Genomic DNA, 27667 nt, shown 5'->3' on the forward strand with positions numbered 1-27667 from the left:
AGAGCAAAGGTCGGCAGTGAGCCAGATGAGAAGCCCTATTCGCTTATAACGGAACGACCTACGGCCACAACCCAGCAGAAGGTTGCCAACGTAGGCAAACATCAAGGGGTTTTTGATAGGCTCGGTCCCAAAGTGAGGATGGAAGAGGCACCCTCAGTTAGGCGGCGTCTTGATTTTGATGCTTCATTTTATGACGAGGACTACTATAAACGTAATTCTAGTAGTTCGGAGTCATCGCGGAGCCAAAAAACTTTCAAACCTCCCAAACCTAGCGATCAACGTTGGTATACATATCATTCTTCGAAAGGCGTCTACACCGCACTATCCAAATCCCAGAAACGCCGGCACCAAAGGATAGATTGCATGGCCCGCCGACAGGCGGCCCAAGAAACTTCGGCCCCTCAATGGCGGCCGAATGACACAATTGTTACTGATGATGAACGACCACCCCCAGCTATTATGACAGAGTTGGTTCAAGGGAAACGGCTGGTCAATCGAGATATCGAAACCACGTTCGAAGAGGCTGATAAACGGATCAAACTTTTTCTTCGGTCGGGGGAGATGAAGGCACGCCTCGAGCATTTCAGGCAAGAGGCCGAAAGCAAATTAGCCCCGCCGGCCATACAAGAACCTTTGATCAAAATTCGACGAAATTTGCACCCACCGTTCCTCGGGGAGGCTTTGGAGTACATGTGAGAATTCCATAAGAAACATTCGGCCAATGATCTGTATGGTTTGCCGAAAGCATGTCAGGATACAATTGATCTAGTCCTGACTTGTCCTGATGCCGAGCAAATCATTCAGAAGACCTCAGACCCAGGATTGAAAGCAAGGTTCCAACACATACGAGAAACTCGTGTCATTGGATTTGAAGTCGACCTATACACTGATATTGATGCAGCCGACCTTCCTTTCTCAATGAAGGACCTTCAGTATTTACGATATCACTTCAAAGTATTTTCCGCTGTTTCTCTTTTCGGCCTTACGACCGATGAAATAGCACGTGTTGCGCGATTGGATGCTTATCTCGACACCAGGAATGCCCGGATACACTACCAGGAGCAGGCTCGGATCTTGACGCCAAGCACACTATCGACCTCAACCTCACTTGAGGCAATCACGCAGAACCAACAAGCTGTCGAAGCAGCACCGCAGGATCAAACCATTGAAGAAGAAGCCGAAGAGTCTCTTTGTCTAACTCTGATAACAACGGAAGCCGTAGTCGCCGACCAGACGAGAGATGAGGTTAGCGAGGAGGATCCTAACCCGATGGGCCCATCAGTCTTGGATAACATGGAAATCAGTATGGTCCATGTGTTACCCGCTGCTTTTCAGTCCAGCACAGCTCAGCTGAATTTCCTCGATGGTGATGTAGTCGCCGAGGAAGCCGGCCATGTTGATTTTGTATCTGTTGCTGAAGTTGACTCTACAACAAAAGATGACAATATCAAAGCAGCTTTGGCCGAAATATTTCCTCGCTCACCATCGGCCAACCTCCATCATTTAAAGGCATTGTATGTGACGGCCCATATCGAGGGATATCCAGTTTCTAAAGTTTTTGTCGACTATGGAGCTACCGTCAATATCATGCCTATGAACATCATGAAGGCCTTACGTCGCTCTAATGACGAACTTATTCCGTCAGGGATCACAATGAGTAGTTTCGTCGGCGATAAATCCCAAACCAAAGGTGTCCTTCCGTTAACAGTGAATATTGCCGGTCGTACTCACATGACCGCCTTTTTCGTGGTTGATTCTAAATCCGAGTATAATGCACTACTCGGTCGAGATTGGATTCACCAAACCAGCTGTATTCTTTCCTCATTGTATCAAGTGCTCATTTTTTGGGACGGCAAATCGATCACTATTCACCTGGCCGACCGCCAACCCTTTGAAACTAACATGATCCAAGCACGGTATTATGATGACCACGTCGGCTACATTACTTTGCAAGGCTTCAATGATGAAGGACGGCCGACTCAGATTTCTGTTCAGAAAGCTATCGAGGTTGGCGCCGAGACTGTCCACCAGGATTTGGCGAGACTCGGATTAGCCAACTTTCTCCCCGAAGCCGATGTTTGACACAGATTGGGAGGAACGTAGGGCCGCGGTTTCATCTACTATGGAACGACTGCTGGCCCATTGGTATATTATATCTAAACAACCAAATTCGGGCGTTAACCTCGTCGAGTTCCTTGCCGAATGAAATAATGGTCCTGTCTTATCTCTTGACAAAGTTCGAGCCGCCCCGGCCGAGCTCGAGGACCATCAGCCCTAAGTTAAGGACCCCCTGGAAGAGATTAATGTTGGGACGGTCGACGACCCACGGCCTTTGTTTATTAGTGCATTACTTCCCCAACAAATGAAGGACGAAATTTGTGCCTTGCTTACGGAGTTCAAGGATTGTTTTGCTTGGAGCTACCATGAAATGCCCGGCTTAGATCGTACTCTTGTCGAGCATGAATTACGTATTAAGCCCGGATGTAAACCTTTCCGGCAGCCACCTCGTCGATTCTCGATCGAGGTGCAACTCGGCATCAAGGACGAACTGGTTCGACTTTTGAAAGCCGGGTTCATTCGGCCAGCTCAATATGTGGAATGGTTGGCGAATATCGTTCCTGTCTTAAAAAAGAATGATGCACTGCGCATCTGCATCGATTTCAGAAATCTGAATCTAGCAACTCCCAAAGATAAGTATACAATGCCGATTTCAGATCTATTAATCGATGCCGCGGCAAATCATGCGATCTTATCCTTTATGGATGGACATGTCGGGTACAACCAAATTTCATTGCCGAAGTCGATGTGCACAAAACTGCTTTCCGCTGCCCGGGGGCACTCGGCACTTACGAATGGGTCGTTATGCCATTCGGCCTCAAAAATACCGGCGCCACATACCAACGGGCAATGAACACCATATTTCATGATTTAATTGGAACCATCGTCGAAGTCTATATCGACGATGTTGTAATTAAATCCAAACAACGGCGGACTCATGTGGATGATCTCCGGCAGGCTTTCCTTCGTATGCGCCAACACAATCTCAAAATGAATCCTGCCGAATGTGCATTCGGTGTGTCGGCCGGTAATTTTCTCGGTTTCCTGGTACATCACCGTGGGATTGAAGTGGACGAAAATAAAGCACGCGCAATCATCAATGCTCCACCACCGACTACGAAGAAACAGCTGCAGTCCTTACTCGGCAAGATAAATTTTCTCCGCCGATTTATAGCTAACTCGGCAGGGAAAATGAAAGCGTTTTCAACGCTTTTGAAACTTAAGGACTCGGATACATTTGCGTGGATGGACGAGCATCAGGCGGCGTTTACACAAATCAAAGTCTCCCTCACGACACCACTTGTCCTTGTTCCACCTCGGCGCGGTAAACCTCTCAAACTATATATCTCGGCGGTTGAAGAGTCCATCGGCTGCCTCCTTGCCCAAGATAATGATGCCAGGCGAGAGCAGGCTATTTTCTACCTCAGTCGAAATCTTAATCAACCGGATATCAATTATTCCACCGTTGAGAAGCTTTGTCTTGCCGTGTTCTTCGCCGCCTCCAAGCTCCGGCATTACATGCTTCCGTCGGTCACGCAAGTCATTGCCCAAACCGACGTTATCCGGTACATGCTTACACGACCAATCGTAAAAGGGAGAATTGGGAAGTGGACGATGGCGTTGTTCGAGTTTAGCTTGCAATATGTGCCCTAGAAAGCTGTCAAAGGCCAAGCATTGGCCGATTTCCTTGCTCACCACCCCTCCCCCTATGGTTTTGGGGACACTGATGTCGAAATCGGCATGGTTGAAACACGCGACAACTATTGGACGATGTATTTTAACGGGTCCAGTACTTCATCCTCGACCGGTGTTGGAGTTGTCATTCAATCTCCTAATCACGATCGTTGGTATTTTTCGCTTAAGTTGGATTTTGACTGCACCAACAATCAGGCCGAATATGAAGCCCTTATCATCGGCCTTGGCCTCCTTCATGACTTGCGGGCTATTTGGCCGAGTCCTTCGACGGTATTACGTTCGAACATATTTTTCGGATCCATAATACCGACGCAGACGAGTTGGCTCAAATTGCCTCTGGTGCATAACTCCTGGGGGGCAAGCTAGGTCGAGAAATACCGGTGTTACGACAACTATACCCGGCCTTGGTCAACCAGCAAATCCTCCGGCGCGACGATGTAATACGCACTCGGGTCATGTCTTTACCTTCGTTGCTAGACCGACAAGAGACTATAGAGGTTTGTACCGTCGAGGCAATACCAGATGATTGGAGAAAACCCATTATGCAGTACTTTGACAATCCCAATGGAAAACATAGTCGCAAGACACGAGTCCACGCCACGAACTATGTCACGTACCAAAACGAGTTATACCGAAAAGGGGAGGATAGATTGCTACTGCTATACCTCGGCCCCCAAGAGGGTGCTCGGGCGATCACAGAAGTCCATGAAGGGGTTTGCGGAGCTCATCAATCCAGACGAAAAATGCGATGGCTACTTCGACGACACAGTTACTTTTGGCCAAGAATACTAAAGGATTGTATCGAGTTTGCACGAGGATGCGTACAGTGCCAAATCCACGGGCCTATACAAAGGGTCCCGGCCGAATCGTTGCATTTGGTCATCAAACCATGGCCGTTTAGAGGATGGGCCATGGACGTAATCGGCAAAATCACGCCATCCTCCGGAGCTGCCAAGCACGCATAGATAATAGTCGCAACCGATTACTTTACTAAGTGGGTCGAAGCAAAATCATATGTCGAGCTAACGTCTAAAGAAGTTTGCGACTTTGTGGAGGAACACATTGTGACCAGATTTGGCGTACCATAAACGATCATAACTGACAATGGAATAATCTTCACAGCCGAAAGGTTTAAAGAGTATACGGCAAATTTAAAAATTCAGCTCGAACAGTCTACACCGTATTATCCACAAGCGAATGGGCAGGCCGAGGTAAGTAATAAAATATTGATCGGCATCCTCAAAAAAATAATAAAAGAAAGACCCGGCATGTGGCATTTGAAGTTGAACGAGGCATTATGGGCATATCGAACATCGCCCCGATCAGCGACTGCGACAACCCCGTATGCATTAACCTACGGACACGATGCAATGTTACCAGTCGAGTTAAGCATAAATTCGTTGCGATTAATTGAACAAAGTAGTTTGTTTAGCGCCGAATATAATCAGTCCATGAGACAGGAATTAGAGGATTTGGAAGAAGCGCGACTTGACGCTTATAACTTACTGGTGGCACAAAAACGGATTGCCGAGCGAGCCTATAATCAAAAGGTGCATCAGAAAACATTCGGCGAGGGTGAATTGGTTTGGCAAACGGTATTACCCGTAGAACTAAAAGACCCTAGGTTTGGCAAGTGGTCGCCTAATTGGGAGGGGCCGTTCGTTGTGCATAAAGTATACGGAAAAGGGGCGTATCATCTTAAAGACCGGACCGGTGTAGTTTACAGATTACCAATCAATGGGAAGTTTTTGAAGAAATACTATCCGGTCACATGGGAAATGCGGGAATAAAAAACCAATTCATTCAGATTGATGAGCATGTACAAAATGAGTAAGTCGATCGGTTTACATTCAATTCAAATACAGTTAAGGTGAAGAAGGTAGAAGAGTGCCGAGCAGGGCCTTCAGCTCCAACCACCGCACCTCGCCCATGATAACCTCGGCCTGCCGATTCTTCTTGTCCAGCTTCAACCGCTCGACCCGTTTTGTGTTCGTCGAATACTCGGTCAAACAAACCTTGCCGCCCGACTCAAAGTCCTTGGCAAGCTCGGAGGCGATGGCCGACCAGCATTTCGCCAATTCGGCTATTTGACGGTCAAGGTCGGCCAAGGCTTCTCCTTTAGCCTTTAGGGCGTCAATCTTCGGACAAATAGTGTCTTGAACGGCCATGGCAGCCTGCAGGTCTTGTTCGGCCCTTTGAGCGCTTTCAAAAATACTGAAAGTTTCTTGAACCCGCTCCAAGGCGGTTGACGCCTGAACGACAGCCTCGTCGCTCAGTTGACCGTCGGCTCCAAGGTCGTTCAGACACGCACCCAGCACATCAAGACCTCTTGCAGCCGAGTCAGAGCAGTTGAATCAGCAGTATCAGTTGCGACGGCCGAAGGACCAGACCCTCAAGTGGTGCTGGACAAAAGAGCTTTAAATTCGACCTCCCACGAAGCCTGCACACACAAATCAGGTTAAGCTCAAAAGAAGTCATAAAAAGATAGCAAGAAGGTTTTGTTTCTTTTAACCTGCCGAGAGGAGACCTCGGCCATGTCTCCAGGATCGTTGCTCAAACCTAAAGAACTCAATGGCCGAGCCCAGTGTCTTAGACTGCTTCTCAGTTCACGCGGCCGATGGAGGTTATCTACGTTCGATGGCCACTGAGGTGGCCAAGAAATATAGATAACGCCCTTCGGTGCATAGGATTTTTTATGAAAAGAGTGTATAGGCACCTGACATTTAGTACTTTCCTCGTTTAGAATTCTAAGGCAGAAAAGTAATCAAGGAAAGGCGGTGGAGGGCACTTACAAAGGCCGAAGCGGCTTTCTGCGAAGGAATGTTAAGGTCCTGGTCTTGAGGATGAATGGGCGTTTCCGCCGTTGCCTCTGGTTCCTCGGCCAGTCGCTTGCCACGGTCGGCGGTGGAAGGGCCGACTGGGACAGCCGCTTCGGACGTAGGATGGACATCCTGGTCCTGTGGAGGAGCGGGGTTTCGGTCGCCGCTAATGGTTCCTCGGTCGGTCGTTTACCACGGTCGGCCGTGGAAGGGCCGACTGAAACAGCCACCTTAGACCCAGGAAAAGGGTGACGGCGGGGATGAGGGCGACTCGCCACTGGAACTTCGTCACTCCCTTCGCTCTCTTCCAGAACGACGACCGAAGGCTTTGGAGGTGCGAGAGAAGTCTTCTCGATCGCGGGGACTGCCCTTTCTAGGGCAGGCGTAGCCTCGACCGATGGAGCTACGACTGCTGCACCGACCTCAGAAACAGGCCGTGCTTGGACTGTTTTTACGGTCAGAGTTGGTTGTTTCTCGACCTGGCCGACGGTGAGAGAAGGGGAAACACTGGGAGTCGTTGCCTCCGTAGTATGACTGGAAATGACGTGGATCTCCCGTGCTCCTTTCTTCGCCAACTTTTTGACCCACTTGGCAGGCCGAGGGGGCTCGATGATCGGCTCGGCCTCTTGACGAGGCCGTTTGCTCGGCAAGACAGGCCCAGCGGTTTTAGCCTTCTTCGAGGCGACCGATTTTTTCTCAGCTGCAGCTGCAGCAACCACTTCCACCTTTTTCAAGGACCGGCTACCTGAGGAAGCAAAAGCAAGTCAGCAAAGCAGATCAGTAGTTCAAAATTGAAAGAAAAAGGTATAAATAAACCATTACCTTGGGTTTGGGGGCAGAAGCTTTCTTAGGTCGACCACCGAAGAGTTTGGCGAGAACGGTTTTGACCGGGACACCAAAGAACTGTTGGGTATATTCTTCCTACTAGGCACCGAATGTATCAGTGCAAAGAGTTTCTGGAGTGGCCGGTCGAAGGTGGAATTTCTGGCACCGCTCTTGGAACTCCCTTTTCGCGTCGCTGCATTCCTTCTCAGAAGAACCAGTTTCGCGTCCACGGCTCAGGACGGACCGAGAGGAGAGAAAGGGGACCGGGCAACCTTGGAGGTAGCCAAGCTGCCGAGCGAGGAAGTTTGGGTGATACACGTCCCAACTCGCTCGGCGGCCCTCACAACCGAGAAGAAGGTCGCGGGCAAGCACGAAGGACCCCCAGGATTGACGAAGGTCGGCCTCTTCGTCCGCGCCCCATGCTGATGTAGGAAGTCTAATCGACGAAGGGTATTCTCGACGACGACAGATCAAGAATTCGTCATCAGAAAGGTCGTCAAGAGCGAAAAAGTATCTGAACACTTCTTCAGCTTGGTGGGGGGGATTGGCCGAAGAGCCAGTTGGGGGCCGAGCGCTTCCTTGGGTGAAAAATTGGCCATCGTTGGCCGAAGAGGGGCAAAATAGACCTGCAACCAGAGTTTGAAGACCCATAGGGGCCCATTCTGCTCCGGATCGACCTTGTCGAGAGTGACTTCGGCCAAGCAGCGTAGGAGATGTGCGACAATGGCCGGGCTGAGTGCCAAAGTGTGACCACTGGCATATTCTCGACCAGACACTTGTTAGATTTGGTACAACAAATAAATTTGTTGTACCAATAGAAGAGGAAAGCCTCGTGCTCCCCTTCTCGTAGAGCCTCCTTTCCTCGGCCGGTAAAATGGAGGTAGAGGGTGTTGTAGTTGAAGAAGTTCTTGTGAAGCTTGTGGACCTCTTCCTTCGAGGGTGTTTGGCCATCACCGCTCAGCGTCTCAAGGGCCCGCTTGTCGAAGAGCACCTTCAAATTGAGGTTCGACGGGTACCCAGGGAGGGCAGCGTCGACTGGGATTCCAGTTGGGGAAGTCCCCAAGATGGCAGTGAGGTCGAGGATGGTGGGGCCAATAGGGCCGAGAGGGAGAACCATGGTGTTAGTAGCCGAACACCAGAAACATGAGGCCGCCAGGAGAAGCTCCTTGTCCAGGATGATATCCATGGACGAGAGGCGAATGGCATCATAAATGCCTAGGGCTTTCCATTGCTCGCCGAAAAGCCTCTCCATTCGTACAACCCAGGCTGCCCAGGTTGTAGTGGTTGAGGGCCAGGAGCCCTGAGGCCTCGCCACCTCCCACTTCGACCATTCAAATCCTTGCAGCAAGGATGACAGGCAGTGCTTCTGGAGGAGCCCAGTGATGGTCGGTGGCACCGCCGCCTTAAAGAGAAGACCCAAGATTTGGTGAGAGGTACTCATGTCACTCTCAAATCGGATGGTCTTGATTGAACTCCGATCAATGATTTTCTGGCATTGGTCACACTCCTTGGAAAGCTTGGAGATAAAGGAGGCCATGGTGAATGGTTTGACAAGAAGAGAATTTTTTGGGTTTAAAGATTGAGGAACGAAGACTCTGGGAGAAGAACTGTGCTGGAGAACAAAGGCAAGAAATTTCAGAGAGATTTTGAAAGCGTAAAGTATGAATGAGGGATTTCGGTATTTATAGGATTTTGGAAGGAAGGGCAATCGTTCGAAATTCAAAATAAAGGGCAAAATCGACCAAAGGAATCACTGATCATGATGAACATTCAGGAAATGCGGTTGAGAAGACCGAGAGTCTCAGGTTTTGGGGGCGCACGATTGCGTGTGATGGCGAGATTAATGGCGAAAGACGTTTCGACGTCTGCACGATGACAAGCGGCTCGAGGATTAAGGTAAAGTGGCTAGGTTCAGCCATAAGGTCATGATGGCACGACGGTTCAGGTAGCCGCACGCCTCAGACGTCATTATTAGGGATTGGCCGTGTTAGAAGACGCCACGTGGCGAGTTGGTTAGCAGGATCAAGATCGTGCAATCGTGCTCAATAAATGTGCCTTGGAAATAGAGCACTGGGGTTCTGAGGGTTACATTCGCTTCTTCAAGGCCGAAACTCGGCCAACGAATTCAGGCTGAGGACCTCAGAAGCGAGGGGGCAATGTTTGGGCCCAAAATAATAGTTTGGGCCGAGTATAGAATCATTCTCGGCCTGGAAGGCCTTGCGACAAGAATGCCATGGATCGTTTAGTACGTGGGCCTCCAAACCTAGGCCGGCTAGGTTATAACGCAAGAAGCCGAGTCCTAGTGCAATGAGGAGTCTCGGAAGGACCCGGAAGCGAATCCGGCTCGGTTAAGGAATAGGTTCACAATCCTAGTGAAAATAGGACTGGTCGAGTTGGTGCTGATCAGGAGAAGAAGACCTAGTCCGAGTAGGTTTTTAACTCGACCTTGGGGGGAGCCGTTGCTATAAATAGAAGAGGTTGCACATCATTCAAGCCCCCTGAAAATCAATACAAAACTGCCCTGCGCAAACTCTCAACAACTTGAGATTTTTTCTTTCTTTTTCGCTGACACATCTTGCGTTGGCATCAACAGCACTGTGGAAGCAACCGGTGATATCTTAAGTCGGCATAGATAGCTCTGTCACCGTAGAATCAGTCGATCTCGCAGTATCTTCCGTTGGCATCAACAGCACTGCGGCGAGAACGGTTGATTACCTATCCAAGTCTCGATCGAGAAGGATTTCCGGATCCTTATTGATTGAGGTCATCTCATTAGCCTTCTCGGCGAAGTGAGGTGTTACGGCATATCGAGTTCGGCGCTTTGCTCGCCGAGTTATTTTATGATTGGATATTCCCAAGTGGGATTTAGAGTTCGGCATTCGGACGGCCGAACCACGTTCACCATTAAAACTTATATTTGCTTTGAATATTTGTGCCCTTACACTCTGGTGTCGATTCGGCGTGAGTTTACTCTGACGAATAACATCACTGTGACTGAATCCGACGACGACGACTCGTGAACTTCGTAAGAATAGTAACCTTGTCTTCAAGTTCGAGAGCCCAAGAGGCCGAGACGTGTTCCTTTCTCGGCCGCAATCGCAAGACGCAGAAGTCAGCCGCGCACCCAACGCAACATCAACAAATTACTCCTCGGCCGAGCTCGGCCGACGAGTTGGCACGCCCCGCATTCACCGAAGGACGTAGTTAACTTATAGAATTACTCGGCCTGCGCACCACGTAGGCTTGGTAGTTTCTAGGGTCAACAGATGTTTACAAGGTAAAATCCTTTTTTTTTTTAATGAAAAATGGCTTTTTATCCAAAATGGTGTTTAAGATTGGCATAAGTTCTCACTTTGGTCCCTGACAGTGAAAATCGATAGACGTCGTCCTTGAGTTTGTCCATTATATGAAAAATCTAACAATATCCACGTTAAGTAGAGGGGTTGGTTTGACAAAACTACTCTTGAAAAGATTGTCACATAGTTGTTCACGTGACAATTTGACGAGAATATTGATAATTTCTTTGCATAATGATCAAAATGATTTACAGTGGACAAATATAGGAACTACTTCTATCAATTTTCATTGCCAGTGACTAAAATGGTGAGTTATATTAATCTCAATGACCATTTTAGATAAAAAAATAAATAAATTAAAACTAGGAGCATGTTTATAATAATTATTTAGTGTTTTTTTTTTAAGGCTTATTGTTTGGAATGCCTCATGAATTAATTTACAACCGTTACTTTACATTTTGAAACTCTATATTCTTTTTGGACTAGAATTTTCTTCCCTCCTCTTTCCATTCCCTTCCATCCTCTCCTCTCGCATTCTCTATTTTGTCTTTTTCTTTCTATAAAAAAAATTCATATAAAATGTTGACGTGGCTTAACCATGACGGTTCAAATAGAAAGAAAGAGAATGAAAAGGAAAAAAAAAGGGGAGATAATCCTATTCCGTTCTTTTTACCTGACTAACGCCTAAACCTGCAACCATTTCTACTTTTCCTCCCTTCCATAACTTTAATGAGGGACAAAATGACTTGTTTACTCTTAGAAGTTTTTCACATAGACAACACTTGACTAAGATGGAAGAAAGTTCGATGGACAATTCGAAAATCTAACAGCATGAGAAACTTAGCCAACTATATAAGTTCAGTGAGTTATTAGATAAAATATAAATATTGCCAATGCCTTGCAAGTTCTAAGGAAAATTGGCGAATATTACCTCTAATAAAAAAATTAAAAAATTAAAAAAATCAGTTGGATAGGAAACAAGCATATGCATGATTGGTCATGTTATTTTTATCACCTAAATATACAATAATTTGTACCATATGATATGGCTCATGATCTAACTCGCCACGTCAATTAAAAATAAATCCTTAATAAAAAAAAACTTTGAAATTAATCCGACCCTGATTATTTTTTTCTTATGTTTCTCCCATTCCTGCCTCCTCCTCCCTCTTCCGTCGCAGTCATGAGTCATGGCACCTAATTGCTTCTCACCGCTCCACTGATTTTTCAGGGAAGTTAAGGAAATTAATTAGGATCACTTTATTCAAGTGTATCTTTTTTGAAATTATTTATTTATTTATTTACTTGTGAAATAAAAGTGTTATATTCAAGTGGCCGATTCATTATGTGATTTATTAATCCAAACCTCCACCCTCGGAAAGGGATTCTCTCTGGATCCCTTCCATCTGAGTCTCATGACCCATAAATTTAAGCCGTTAAAATTTGATCCAACGGCTACAAACAGGAGGCTCTATTAAAAGTTATAATAACTTTAGCCGTTTGATCAAATTTCAAGAGTCCGGATTGTGTGATCATGAGGCTCAGGTGGAAGGGATCCAGAGAGGATCCCTTTCCTCCACCCACCACCAAAATCATGAAACCAATACAAATATGGAAACACTGAATGGGGAAGAACAATAATGAGAGGCCAAACGAATTATGCAACTACTTTCCCCTTTCCTCCTTTTATCTTAAAATTTATGTAAATAGGAGCTGCTCTATGTTACAAATCAAAATTGAGGTGGAGTTCCAAATATACCACATCTAGTTTTCTCAAATGCTTAATTAGGATGAGCTTCTCAGCTCCTAACCAAATGACAACAAAAAATGCACAAGCCTTGTATATATCTCTCTCCCTGTTGTACGCAAACAATTTCACTTGGTCGCGTTTATGAAACTTTCCGTTTTGAATGAATTAGCCGTTGGGGAAAACCACCTGTTGAATCCAAATAGCGAGCCCGTCGCCGAGCATGCCATTACGTGTTGAGTGTGTCCCCGTGACGTGTGACGACATTTGTGTTTGAGACGTGTTGAGTCATGATCACTGCAACAGTGCTTGATCACATGAATGCAGCTAGAAATCTCAAAAACCGTCGAAGGTGCCCAGAGTACGCCTTTGTAGCTTTTGCTCTAGTGTGGTCCTATCAAGGGTTGCCCACACCACAGTTTCGAGGTGAAGTGTACCCATTTGAGTTGTTCAATATGGAATGACATACGGCAGGGCATGAACATCAGCGGACTCTATCCGCAGAACCTCTGACCATCCCTCAGGTGTCTCCTCAAACCCTGAAGATTCCACCTTGGGTTTCTTTGATTGGGCATCACTGCACCCGAACAACCAATCTTGATCGTCATGATCAGGCACTTCGTCCAACTTCGGAACCAAATAAACATGGCTTAGATATCTGGAATCCGGATAGGGTGGTCTCATGCATGCTTCAGCAACAGGAACAACCTGTGTAGCTGTAGATGTCGGCTTTGCGGTGGAGACAGCCGATGACGGAGCTTCAACAATGCCATTTATCTTGAACCATACCGAAATTTGGGAATAACGAAATTTCGGTTTTGGTTTCTGAAATCCTGTCCTAAAAAGAAATCGGTTTGGAATTTGGGATCCCATGGCGAACCAGCCCTAGTTGTTAACGTGACAATTTGACGAGAATATTGATAATGTTTTTGCATAATGATCAAAATGATTTACAATGGACAAACATATGGGCTACTTCTATCAATTTCTCTTGTCAGTGACTAAAGTGGTGAGTTATAACAATCTCAATGACCATTTTGGATATAAAAAATAAATTAATTAATTAAAAGTATGAGCATGTTTGATAATTATTTAGTTTTTATTTTTTGAGGCTTATTGTTTGGACTGCCTCGTGAACTAATTTACAATCATTACTTTACACTCTAAAACTCGATATTCTTTTTACCTCACTAACACCTAAACCTGCAACCATTTCTACTTTTCCTCCCTTCCATAACTCTTATGGCACATTTACGTAACTATAATCAACTATGGAGGAATTAGATTAAGGAGGAATTGAATTAAGGAGGAATTGAATTAAGGAGGAATTGGATTGAGCAGAATCAAAATCCAAATTTCCATAGAAGCTGTTTACTAAAGTATTCTGGAATCATAATAGAAATAGTATTGAATCCATAAAACTGTTTACTAATTCAACAGAATTGAAATATAAATCATCAGAATTACTAAAATACCCTTGCCACAATTCCTTTTATATGCTTATTTTCTTTTAATACAATTTGATATTATATAATAGTAAAAATTAAAAAATAAATAAATACTCATTTATCTTATTTTGCTCAGCACTCTACAGTCGCATCTTCTTCCTTTTGATTTTTCTCCCCATTTTTTCCTCTCCTCCTCCCTCTCTCTGTTATGGGAAATTTGGAAAAATAACCAAATTTTAGATCTCATATAGAATTATAACCACTATTTTAATTTTATGATAATTATAACCAAAACTTGATGTAAAAGTATTAATATACCCTTAATACTAGGGTTTCTCATAACAACCACAACACAACCTTTAAACTACCTTAAAATGTTGAGAATTACTGCAGATTGTGGCCACTGAATTAGATTTCTCTTTAATTAGCAGGACAAGCTACTAATTCCATGGCTAATTATTATTTTTTTAATTAGATACTTGGATTTAGCGTTTCATTGACTAAATTGCATACATTCAGATATATTTTTCCAGTGGATGAAGAAGAATATGAAATTGCATATGCAAAGTGAATAGTGAAAGCAAAAAAGTGATGAAGATTAATTTCTCATTTTAAGATAGTTTAAAGGTTTGTTTTGGTTGTTGTGAGAAGCCCTAATATTAAGGGTATATTAGTACTTTTACATCAAGTTTTGGTTATAATTATCATAAAATTAAAATAGTGGCTATAATTCTATATGGGATCTAAAATTTGATTATTTTTCCAAATTTCCCTTGTTATCTACCCGGAAATATCATTCTATGAAATGGGGCAAAAAGATTATTCTTCTCCTCCTTCCTCTCTATGTTACCTACCCGGAAATATCATTTTATGAAATGGGTTAGAAAAGTTATTCCTCTCCTCCTTCCTTTGTTTTTATTTCCTTTTCTTTCCTCTCTTCCTTTGTTTTTCCCATTTTTCCTTTGCTCCTTCCTCTCTCTGTTACCTACTCTGCCGTCAGTACAGGTTAGATTTCAAAGGAATGGATCTTCAGATCCAAGAATTCACGTGCGCGCGACTAAGCTTCTGATGGCTGCTTCGATCCTCACTTTGGTATCGTGCATGCGAAGATGGCGGTGCAGGATGCTGAAGCAGTAAAGGAGTCGGCGAGAGAAAGAAACAGATGAAGGGGAGGGTTGGGTGCTAAATCGTTTTAAGGGCATTTTGGGAAGGAAAGTATGATTCCAGATTGAGGCTTTCACCCGGAGTGGGATTACCACCTCCATCTAAGTAATCCAATTCCTCCTAAATTTGGAATTGAATTCCTATTTTTGAGTGGACCCCACCATGTTCCCATTCCCATAAAGATTAGTAAACACTAGAATCCTTTCAATTGGGGAATGATTCCTGTTGATGCACAAAACCGGAGGTCTTAGAACAATGTAAATTCGACCGTAAATCTGCAAGTAATGTAAATAACACAAAGGTTATCGTGGTTCACCCCAAGGTTTGGGCTACGTCCACACTGATATTGTATTTCTGAGGGGGAGAGAGAGAGAGCTTGAGGGGGTGAGGAGCCTTAGGAATTCGCCTCCCCTAATTGTGAAGGTGAAGAGTCCTTTTATATAATAAGTGCTCATCACTTATTACATATTTGTCCTTTCCTTTATTACATAATTACATTTGAGTCTCTCGAGTATTTATAAGAGATCTAAATATGGAGGCCCTAAGTATGGTATAAACAGTAGTCCCCCAAGTCTTCAGTCAAGAGAGTCTTTTGGCTGGAGATTTGAAATTCAGTCCATGTGTGGGCCGAAGTAACTAGATGTTGCCTTGAACTGGTACTTTATATGAGGCGGTGCTCAAAGTGAAATGATGTTCAACTATAAGTAGCACATGTTGCGAGGCTGCTCAATTTGTGGCTTATGTTGCCTTGGTTGGCTCAGCTTGTGGCGCTTGAAGTTGAGGGGGTCCCTTTTATAGAATAAGGGCTCACTCCTCAATACATAAATGATGGGCTAGAGTTGATGCTCGCGGCGAGGCGGTTGCTCAGTAGGCGGCGATGCTCTCTAATGGTGGTCAGGGAGTCTCTTTTATAGAATAAGGGCTCGCTCCTCAATACATAAGTGATAGGTTAGGAATGATACTCGCGGCGATATGGTTGCTCAGCTGGCAGCATTACTCTCTAATGAAGGTGAGGGAGTCCCTTTTATAAAATAAGGGCTCGCTCCTCAGTACATGAATAACGGGTGCTCTCTAATGAAAGTGAGGAAGTCCCTTTAATAGAATAAGGGTTCGCTCCTTAATACATAAATAATGGGCTAAGTCCCCCAAGTATTTTTCATGAGGCCCAGTTGAGGCTCAATATATGGTACATAATGTAGTCCCCCAAGTCTTCGGTCAATAGAGTCTGTTGGCTGGAGACTTCAAATTGAATCCATGTATGAGCCGAAGTAGCGGTTGTTCGGATGCGGTATTTGTATACCCTGCACTGAAGCTTTCTAGGTGAAGCTTTGCAAGTGAAGCTTTTGTAAATGATGCTTTGAAAGCTGGAGCTATGTAAATGAAGCTTTTGAAGCTAGAGCTTTGTAAAAAAAACTTTCGAAGCTGGAGCTCTGTAAATGAAGCTTTTGAAACTGATTGACATGAGTGATGCTCATGAATGTTTATGTTGATTGACATGAGCGATGCTCATGGATGTTGACATAAGTGATGCTCATGAATGTTTATGTATGATTGATATGAGTGATGCTCATGAATGTTTATGTATGATTGTCATGAGTAATGCTCATGTATAATTTAGAGTACTGGGCGTACTTTTGATCACCTGGTTAGTGGCATGAATGGCTAGTTGCCAAATGATATTAAAGTATGGGTTGTACTTTTGATCACATGGTTGGTGGTAATAACGGCAGGTTGCCGAATAATTTTGGAGTATTTGGCGTACTTTTGGTCACCTGGTTGGTGGCATGAAGGAGAGTACGGGTTGTACATTTCATCACCTAGTTGGTGGCATGAATGACTAGTTGCCAAATAATATTAGAGTACGGGTTGTACTTTTGATCACCTGGTTTGTGGTAATAGCGGTAGGTTGCTGAATAATTTTGGAGTACTGGGCATACTTTTGGTCACCTAGGTGGTGGCATGAAGGAGAGTATGGGTTGTACATTCCATCACCTGGTTGGTGGCATGAATAGCTAGATAGGGCCTGGCTCTTTTGGGCATATGGGGCTTCGCCTTCCACATGACATTGCAGCCGATTTATTTTAGGCTTTGCCGTTTTTTTTTTTTTTTTTTTTTTTTTTTACCCTCTGATGGGGTTTATACAGATATCTCCGAAAGATATGAAAAATAAATTACATCATTCAAAAATAAGGAAAGTAAACCACTTCACTCTGGTGGGGTGTTTATTCCTAGCTTTTGCAGTGTGGGTGTTTATTCATTGCTTTTGCTTGTGTTTTTCTGCTGCACTCTCTCTGTCTCTTCATCTGGCAAACAGAAGGAATCATAATAATAGGAAGATCTTTTGATTTTCTTCTTTTCTCTCCACTGCGTCTCTGTCTTTTGTTTTTTGTGCCGCAGCTCACTTGATTGTTTTCCTTTCTGCTTTCTTCTTTTGCTTTTCTCTTTTCTGTTGCACGCTATCTGTCTCTTTCCACCTTCATTTCTGCTTTAATTATTATGTTGTTGCTCCTTTAGTACTCATTTCCTTTTACTCTTCCCTCAATAAAGCTAGCAATAGCACTAGTGTCCAATCCATTTGGATCTGTCGAGGCAGAAAGTGCTTCGAAAATCATTGCATTGCACACTGGGGTAAGTATTGCATCAGATAAGCCTGTCGAGGAATTATCCGCAACTGGAGTTATATCGCGTTTGACCGAAGTTTCTGTTGATGCTTGCGGAGGAGAATTTCGACCTGCTGTTATTGCTGAGCCATTTGCATAGAGGACACTGTGCCTTCATACGCCAATGTCGACATGCCCTGTCTTTGCTTATGCTTGGGGTTAGCTGTGCAAATCACGAAAACAAGCCCGTGACTCTTAACTGTCTTACAAAACTCACACATCTTCTTCACATATGAACGCACCTTCATGGCTACTCTCGCGGAGGGCATCAGCATCTGGGTAGAAGAGGAGGCGATGAATGGCCCAGTTGAGAGTGTCTCTGAAGGCTCGCCTGTAGAGGATCTGAACCTTCTCCTTCTGAGCTGCTTGACAAGTTACGTACGCTGTTGTTGACACTCCGCTCATTGATCAAGGCAGAGAGATGAGAGATTTGATTCCCTAAATTTGCCTTGCTAGATTTTCCAGAACCAATGCCTTTCTTGCCGGAGATGGAGTCGTCGAAAGAGATCAGGCGGTGCTTGTAGATGCAGTTGGTGGGTTCCGGGATCCGTCCCCGGGAGAGATTGGATCGAAACAGGTCCATGGGGTCGAGCATCACTCTCTGTGCAAAAAGAAAGGGTTTTGAAATTGGACAGGCAAGACGAGAGAGGTGGACTTTTCTGTATGCTTTTGCTTTTTGAATACAAAAGCAACAGGCAATACATTTTGAAGTTTCTCTGGTCTTCCTCATCTTGTCTCGACTCTACTGGAGTGATGAGAGAGAGTGAGAGAGTGTGTCTGTGTCTTTGTGGGTTTTTGCAGATTTTGCAGATTTTGCAGATTCACGGCGGAGGTGAAAAAATGAAAAAGAACCGACACAACTTTTCGTATCGATTCCCACAGACGACGCCAAATGTTGATGCACAAAACCGGAGGTCTTGGAACAACGTAAATCCGACCGTGAATCTACAAGTAATGTAAATAACACAAGGGTTATCATAGTTCACCCCAAGGTTTGGGCTACGTCCACACACACTGATATTGTATTTCTAAGGGGGGGAGAGAGAGAGCTTGAGGAGGTGAGGAGCCTTAGGAATTGGCCTCCCCTAATTGTGAGGGTGAGGAGTCCTTTTATAGAATAAGGGCTCCTCACTTATTACATATTTGCCCCTTTCTTTATTACATAATTATATTTGAGTCCCCCGAGTATTTATACGAGATCTAAATACGGAGACCCTAAGTATGGTATAAACAATTCCCTTTCATTTCATCTCATACCCGATGCGTAAACACGCCATTAGTGAGGGACAAAATGACTTGTTTACCTTCAAAAGTTTTTCACATAGACAACACTTGACTAAGATGGAAGAATGTTTGATGGACAATTCGAAAATCTAAAAGCATGATAAACTTAGCTAACTATATAAGTTCAGTGGATAATTGAATAAAATAACAATAAATTGCCAATGCCTTGCAAGTTCTGAAAAAAAATTGACGAATATTACCTCTAATATAAAAAAAAATTCAGTTGGATAGGAAACAAGCATATGCATTATTGGTCATGTTATTTTTGTCACCTAAATATACAATAATTTGTACCATATGATATGGCAGATTATCTGACTCGCCACGTCAATTAAAAATAATTCCTTAATAAATAAAAAATTTGAAATTAATCCGACCCTGATTTTAGGTTCTTTTGTTTCTCCCATTCCTGCCTCCTCCTCCCTCTTCCGTCGGCCGTTACTGGCACCTAATTGCTTCTCACTGCTCCACTGATTTTTCAGGGAATCTAAGGAAATTAATTAGGGACGTTAACTTTATTCACGTGCACCTTTTTTGAAATTAAATTTTTTTTTTTTTCAAAGGAAAGCGTTGTATTGATTCTAATCAACTCATAAAGAGCTATATATGTCTTGGAGGAGGACATCTTGAATGAGAGTAGGAGGCTTCTCGATCCAAATTAAATTATTGTTACTAGTCAAAGCAAACTTTGCAAGACAATGGGCAACCACATTACATAAACGAGAACATGAATAAATTCAAAATAGAGAAGGAGGATGCCACCTGCAAAACATCATCCGCAATCAAACCTATTGCTGACGAGTCTGAATAGGTCCTATTACGTGTTTGTAGTGGCCTTCATGAAATCACTCTCCACCACAACCTGATCAAGACCCTGCTGATGGGTTAGTTGGATGCCGTGACTCACAGCAAACAGCTTCAGGAGCGGCACAGATGTGATGCCTGGATATTGCCACACCCCAGCCGCCAAAAAACCCCCCACCAATCCCATATCACAGCTCCAACACCACCCAGCTTGGTATTGACTTGTGTAGCTCTTCATGAGTTTCTCCAATATGTGTTAGAAATGTCGACGATATATATCGATTTTAGTTTAAATTTAAGAGTTTCTCCGATATGAGTTGAAGTTTAGACTTCACTCCCCATTTCCATATCTTTCTCTGATTCTTTGGATATTTCCAAGGACATATAGACCATGTCGAAGAAATTTTAAACACTAGTACCAGACCATTTTCTTGCCACACTAAAAAGTGTGTGAAAGACTCAAACGACTATAGCAAACTTCTCAGACACTGATCACAATCAGTCATTTTTAACTCTTGCAAGTATAAGGTCTTAATTCATTTTCCTTAGACAATGAGTAGAATTGTAATTTATAGCCAACCCGTTATGTGACTTATTAATCCGAGTCTCCACCCCCCACCAAAAACATGAAACGAATACAAATATGAAATATGGAAACACTGAATGGGGAAGAACAATAATGAGAGGCCAAAAGAATTATGCAACTACTTTCCCCCTTCCTTCTTCTATCTTACAATTTATGAAAATAGGAGCTGTTCTATGTTACAAATCAAAATTGAGGTGGGGTTGCAAATATACCACATCTAGTTTCTCTCAAATGCTCAATTAGGATGAGCTTCTCAGCTCCTAACCAAATGACAACAAAAAATGCACAAGCCTTATATATATCTATCTCCCTTTCTACGCAAACCATTTCACTTGGTCGCGTTTATGAAACTTTCCGTTTCGAATGAATTAGCCGTTGGGGAAAACCACCCGTTGAATCCAAATAGCGAGCCCGGTCCCCGAGCATGCCATTACGTGTTGAGTGTGTCCCCGTGACGTGTGACGACATTTGTGTTTGAGACGTGTAGCGCTTGATCACATGAATGCAGCTAGAAAACTCAAAAACTGTCTAAGGTGCCCAGACGCCTTTCTAGCTTTTGCTCTAGTGTGGTCCTATCAAGGGTTTGCCCACACCAGAGTCACGAGGTGAAGTGTGCCCATTTGAGTTGTTCAATATGGAATGACGTACGGCAGGGCATGAACATCAGCTGACTCTATCCGCAGAACCTCTGACCATACCTCAGGTGTCTCCTCAAACCCTGAAGATTCCACCTTGGGTTTCTTTGATTGGGCATCACTGCACCCAAACAACCAATCTTGATCGTCATGATCAGGCACTTCGTCCAACTTCGGAACCAAATAAACATGGCTTAGATATCTGGAATCCGGATGGGGTGGTCTCATGCATGCTTCAGCAACAGGAACAACCTGTGTAGCTGTAGATGTCGGCTTTGCAGTGGAGACAGCCAATGACGGAGCTTCAACAATGCCATTTATCTTGCAGTCCTTAATGTCCACCTTAACGTTATTTGCAGCACCCAGCGTATCTGAAACATATGGGATGGAAGTTTGGCAAGATTCCATTGTTCTCCCATTTACAGGCAATGAATGAGAGGAAGAGGAAGGTCTCAACAGTTTACTGGGCCTAATATCATTGGCTGTAAGATCAGAAAAGGAAGCATCATTAGTCAGCTAAGAATAAAAATTACCAAAGCTTGAACCTGCTTGACAAAATTGATTCAAGAGCACTGCCAATTCACTGATACCAAACTGGAAAACAACAATATTCGGAATCAAAGGAAGCAGAGGATAGCAGAATCCAGCTTTAGTTCCAAAAAGTGCACCTACAACCTCCCTCAGTTGTAGGCAAAAAGAGCCCAACTTGTGCTAGACAACTACATAGCATGATTGGGATCCAACGATGATACTTAGCGTCATAAAAAAGAACTCACCATGCACAATTCCATTCGTCTGTATGTCCTTTCTTTTCTTCAGATTTCCATCAGCACCAGCACTTTTGTTGCTGTCCTTCGAAAGTTGGGAGGTTTTGACACTATGGGAATCTATGTGATCCTCTTTATCGCTCTTTCTTAATTTATCAGGCTTTGCATTCTTAGTTTCATTTTTCTCCTTTGCTTTCTCTTCCTTTTTCTCCTCTTTGTCTGGCTCTCCATTCTTGGATTCATTTTTCTCCTTTGCTTTCGCTTCCTTTTTCTTCTCTTTATCTTTGTCCTTGTCTCTCCCTTGTTTTTTCTTCTCTCTATCTTTTTCCTTGCGTTTTTCTCCTCGTTTATCATCACCTTCCTTCTCTTTGGCCTTTTCTTTTCCATCAATATCTCTATCCATGTTGCTTGCCAATGGTCTGGAAAGTCCTTCAACTTTAGGTTCAACGACACCAACAAGGTTTTGAACCATCGTGTTCCCACTAATCTGTGCTGCACCCCTGACTCCTTGCCCATATGTCCTTCTGTCATCAACTCTCCTGTCCTTGTTCTTTTCCTTAACTTCAGCCAAAATGTCAGTACCCTCGGCCAGCAATCTGACCATCCCCTCATCCTTCTTTCGGTCTGATTCAGTAATCTTCCCAACCAGATGGTTACTGATTGCCCTGGCCTCATCTTTACTCCTCCTACCCAACTCCACCAATACAGAATTCTGGTTTTGCTCAGCGGGATGACAGTACTGACTGAGTTTCTCTGCCTGATGACCTCCAATTTGCCCCGTATATCTCTTGTCAATACAGTTGCCCTTGTACTCTTTCTGAATGTATCTCTCTTCACCATGACCCTCGGTCTTTCCTGGAACTCTCTTCTCGTCTGAAGTACTTGTTTTGTCTTTAACCAGGTCCCTATCTTTCTCCTTATCCTTCTTTTTGTCTCTCTTTTTTTCCTTCTTGTCTTTCTTTTCCCGATGCTTTCCTTCACTTTTATCTTTACTCTCTCTCTTCTCTTTGTCCTTCTTTTCCTTTTTATGCTTCTTTTCTCTGTGTTTCTCCTGTAATTATTGAAAAGTTATAAAAGAATAAATGGTAAGGATATATAATCAAGGTAATCATATCTACTGCTGTAATAGATACAAATAAATAAAGAGGCTTCAGGGAATCCATACTGATTAAATAGATAATAAGGACTGACTTGCGAGAAATACCACAGAAAACAACCAAATCTAAACCTGAGTGATTTCTTTCAGTCTTTGGACAATATACTATTGATGTCTACTGATATGTCCACCGTCCAAATGTACCCCATACCAGTAAAGATCCTTGCTTTCCTTTTCAAAAGATCCCAAAAACCAGAAAAGAACAAAGGATAACAAATGCTCACAGTTTTCAAATAGTTTTTGGCACTTAAACTATCAAATACATAGTTTTTGAAGAAATAAAACATTCTGTGAATGGTAGTTTTTGAAGAAATAAAACGTTCTGTGAATGGTACACGAAAAGTGAAATAAACCTACCATCACTCGCTTGAAAATAATAAAAAAACCTTGTTTTATACATGGGAAGTGTTATTGGCACTCCAAAAATCTCATTCTACACTCCTCACAAGTGTATTTTTCTTTCTATAAAGTTTGGAGTGTAGAATGAGAAATTTGGAATGCCAATAACAATTCCCTTGTACATAACCGGAAGGGGAAAGTAAAAGAAAAATAAAAAATATTTTTTAGGTAATAGAAATTACAATTAAATGACATGTACAAAGCAGTGTCACTAGTGCATCGGAAGAGCAAAATTGTACTATGCCAACAACCACCACCCACCAAATCATTGCAACATAAGAACCACCATAAAATTGTTTCCTCACAAATAAAATTTCAGAACTTAAATAGGAGAAGAGAATACTAGCAAGACAGACAGTCAAGTACAGAGTAAGAACTTCAGGCTTATAAGATAGTGCAGAAATAAGATATACAAAGGCAATCTGAAACCAAAGTTCAAGACAAGTAAAACAGGAAAAACAACCAAAAAAGAAAATTAGAACATTTTGAATACAAACCAACAATAAAGACTGATCATCAAAAAGCCGTTATCACCAAGTTAAAGGAGAAGCAATACAAGGAAACTTCTTTGGTTCATAGCCAACTTCCTACGCAGTGTCCAAAACAGAATACAGTTAACAATTATTCATACTCTCCAGTCTTCATCAATCATATCCTACCATATAAAAAAAATTAGCAATCCAAACTTCAGGGGACAAGGAGCTCGTTTGGATGTGCTTTTAAAATGATTGAAAACGCTTTTGGTAAAAATGTTTTTAGAACCAATCCTTAAAAAAAATGCAAGTAAATCCTGAAAAATCTCTTAAAGTGCTTCTTGGAAGAAGCACATAATTGGTGCTTCTTGCAAAAAGCACTTTTAAGTGCTTTTGGAACCCAAAAATATTTTCTCAAAAAGCGCTTTCAGTCATTTTAAAAGCACATCCAAACGAGCCCAAAGAAAGGAGGCTGAAGAGATCAAGACAAGCAAATAGGGAATGAGAAAACAGAAAGAAAGGAAGATTGTACAACATGATAAAAGCCCAAATCACAAAGTAAAAGAGAAAAAACAACAAAAGACATTTCCCCCAAAAATCCAGGAAATTTGAGCCTGTTGATTCCCAAAACAAATTCTATCCCAGAATCTCTCCATTTCCTCACCATAAATGTTTCTTTTTCGGAGAAAAGAAATAATTTTATTGCAACAAAGACTATAAAACAACAAAATAAAATGCAGTCAAGAGGACCACTAAAGGAAAATAGAAACGCATGAGGGAAACAAACCCCTCCTAAAATCTGAAAAAAATAGCAGGCCCACAACATCATGGACTCCCTGCCAAATTAGTAGAGAAGGGAATAAGTCTAAATTCATTAGAAGACAGACGCCTAGAGAACAGACCAAAACTGGACCTTATCCCATAGCTCCTCAGCCCCCACACCAACATAGCCTTTAAAAGCTCTTTATTTCTTTCTGTCCAGACCACACAAATCACAGCAAGAACTAAACACCCCCATATAACTCTTGCCTTCTTGCCCCTACTAAAACTCAATAAAAGACAGCAAGGAGAGAAATTCCTCCATTTCACCTTCGTTCAGATTCGTACCCCTAATATTTTCAGAATCCTATTACTTCTCAAAAACACGTGCACAATTTAGATATCACCAAATACACACTAGCTCCAAACAGTTTGTGTGCCAAGCTTTAATGAAAGCATACAACGAGGAATAGATAATCTATACTTCCAGGTTCTTTTTGCACATGATGCATCAAGGCTGGGCTAGACTAGGCATCCCTTGAATAATATCACAAGTATTCGCTCCACTTTGAGAAATAATCCAGGCCTATAAGATGAAATTGGGGACTGGACGAATATGACATGACAGTATGTTTAACTAGCTGGTGTTTTGTATTGGAATCCTTAAACTATGCAAGACCCATTGCTCAGTATAAGCTCAGTTTATGCATCAGAACATATCATCAAGATATAATTGGAATCTGATAGTCCTAGCACTAGAAAAGAAAAAGGCCTCGGAGTACTGATCCAACTTAGAGAGTAACGTAAACTATTCTGATTCAACATGGCCCCACTGAACATGAATAGAAAATGTTCTCCTGGTCACCAGGTGACCAAGGAATGCATGGCCACTAACCCTTAGATTTGATATCGAAGCTTGAGAATTAAACATGAAAAGCAGCACCAATTATTCTCTGCCCCTGATATCAAATCCAAAGGTGGGTAACCATAAATCCTTAGTAAGAGCGGGATTCGAACATGAATTGGGTCACACAAAAATCAACCTAATAGTCGCTAACTGGCAAAATGACGATGATTATTTTTACTGGACTTCAACACGCAGGCAAGAAAAGCATCCAACAAATGTAATTGATTAGAAATCAGGACAAAATGACCAGTTATGCCCAGCAATTACTGGACTCTAACTGGCACCTATATCTTTACTTGCTCCATATTTTCTAATTATATTTGTTCGAAACTATAGCATTACTGAAATAGACAATCTTCAGTCATGACAATACTTATTTTGTTTGCATATCAATGAGTAAGCCATACTAGTTAATTGCTGGAACTCACTTGTATGTGCCTAACGAATGATTATTTCATTTTACCATTTTATCTTTTTGATAAATCATGTCCGTAATGAATGTCATACGAAATAAAAGATATTAATAAAACAATAAAAGGAAAGAATTTTAACCTTTTTCAGCAAGTCAACATCATCTGTCCTAGTCTTTTTTTCATATCCAGGTGGAGGAAATGGAAAGCAGCGCGACATTGCATAAAGCCCGACAGTACCAAAAACCAGTATCTTCCAATGAACAAAAAATTAGTTTCCAGTAGCACTGTTCCAGAAAGGGAACGAACCAGCAACTATGCTCCTGTCCATGCACCATGTCCCCGCATTCATTCCCAGTATCAAAAATCCGCCATTAGCTTCTCAGTCACTTCAACCAGTCCTTTAATCCTTTTCACACAGATGTGCAGGCACGTCAATGAGATATCACACCAAATTCACTTGAAAAATCAAGGCTCAGCACAAGCACGACCTCAATGTAAACAACTGCAACACAAATCTGAACTAACTACTCCAAAAGCTTTTCTGCCAAGAATGTTGTTCAAACTAAGTTAACCAGAATGGTTTTTTGAGAAACAAAAAACAGTCCATCACAACCTAATCGTCTGTGTTGCCTTATGGGCCAATACAATATATCCAATATATCAGCTACCCCTTATTACCAAATACCAAAACGAAATTGATTCCCAGCTGAAGATCAAGCATGTAAAAGCAGCAAAAACCCAGAAGCCCTTTGCTCCAAAATAACGATTCGGCAAGTCTCTGATCACTCCTGTACCCAATTCAATATGTGCAATCTTCTTCCATGCTCAGAAAAACAACACTTTCCATAATTCTATGCAATCTCAGAGTTTATGTACTCACCCAGCACTGCCAAATCCACAATTCCATTCCCCGAAAGATCGGAGCTTATGCTCATTCGATGCAGGGCCGCGATGATCCCAATACTACTCAGTTCCTTGCACTGATCAAACCCTAATTCGTCCAAAACTGCAGAATTGGAGCAGTACCCAGTTGCGATCCAACAAAACCCTAGAAAACCCACCAAGAAAGGAAACACCCACTACCAAAAACCCTAATCCCACTCCTCAAACAAAAAATTAAGGGCAAAAATTCAAAACTTGAAGAAAAAGAAAAAAGAAAAGAGAATCGACCCACTTTACAATTTCAATTTTTATTTCGGGAATATCGATCAAAAGGGCAAAAGAGAGTGGATTCAAAGCTTTAAAGAGAAAATCTGCGAAATCTGAATTCTGGGTATTTGATAAATAACTGGTGAGATTACCTCGTCCACTACAAAGTGGGCAATGCAGAATGAAAGAGGAGATCTCTCTCTGTCTTTCTCTGATAGAACCCAAATCTTAACCCTAGCTCAACCTTAACTCTTACACATGGAAGAGAGGGAAGGAAGGAAGAAGGAGGCAGAGCTCCAATATATTTTTGTATTGATTTCTATTCTGTAAATTTGATATGTTCTGTTTTCTGGGAGCTGCCCTCCTTTTATGACTCCGCACTTTAAAATGCCAGCTGGCATATTTGACAGTGGGAGCATTTTTACTCGGCATTATAAACTATGGTTTATGCTCATCATATACCTAATTAAATAACACGTATGTGTCATCTGATTAGGTGTATGGTGAGCATTCATCATAGTTTATGGTAGGGTTGGGCATTTGGAAAAAAAAAACCTACTTAACCATCCAAACCGCACCGACCTTAATTGATTCCCAAAATTCTTAGGGTACGGTTAACCGAA

The 27667-nt window shown here is 42.8% G+C and overlaps 1 protein-coding gene across 2 annotated transcripts; it reads right to left on the reverse strand.

The window, feature by feature from the left end:
* Positions 1-12861: 12861 nt before the first annotated feature.
* On the reverse strand, positions 12862-27377 carry LOC126618692 (uncharacterized). 2 transcript variants are annotated; one of them, XM_050286835.1, is made up of 4 exons: positions 26035-27377; positions 21798-22839; positions 21073-21503; positions 12862-12947 (listed from the first exon to the last, which is right to left on the reverse strand). In XM_050286835.1, the coding sequence occupies exons 1-4, from the start codon at positions 26110-26112 to the stop codon at positions 12891-12893; spliced, it is 1608 nt and encodes a 535-aa protein (XP_050142792.1). In that variant the 5' UTR covers positions 26113-27377; the 3' UTR covers positions 12862-12890. The 2 variants fall into 2 exon arrangements, with proteins under 2 accessions (XP_050142792.1, XP_050142790.1); XM_050286833.1 differs by lacking the exon at positions 12862-12947 and having other exon boundaries at positions 20497-21503.
* Positions 27378-27667: the final 290 nt, after the last annotated feature.

Source organism: Malus sylvestris, chromosome 4 (genome assembly GCF_916048215.2).
Source record: "Malus sylvestris chromosome 4, drMalSylv7.2, whole genome shotgun sequence".
NCBI classification, from domain to species: domain Eukaryota; kingdom Viridiplantae; phylum Streptophyta; class Magnoliopsida; order Rosales; family Rosaceae; genus Malus; species Malus sylvestris.

What these genes read in the sequence shown, in the direction of transcription:
- LOC126618692 (XM_050286835.1), bottom strand. Translation starts at nt 26,112, where the DNA reads ATGTCGCGCTGCTTTCCATTTCCTCCACCTGGATATGAAAAAAAGACT. An exon ending in ATGTTGACTTGCTGAAAAAG is followed by an intron (nt 22,840 to 26,034) that starts GTTAAAATTCTT and finishes CAATAATTACAG; the next exon opens with GAGAAACACAGAGAAAAGAA. An exon ending in GACGAATGGAATTGTGCATG is followed by an intron (nt 21,504 to 21,797) that starts GTGAGTTCTTTT and finishes CTGATCTTACAG; the next exon opens with CCAATGATATTAGGCCCAGT.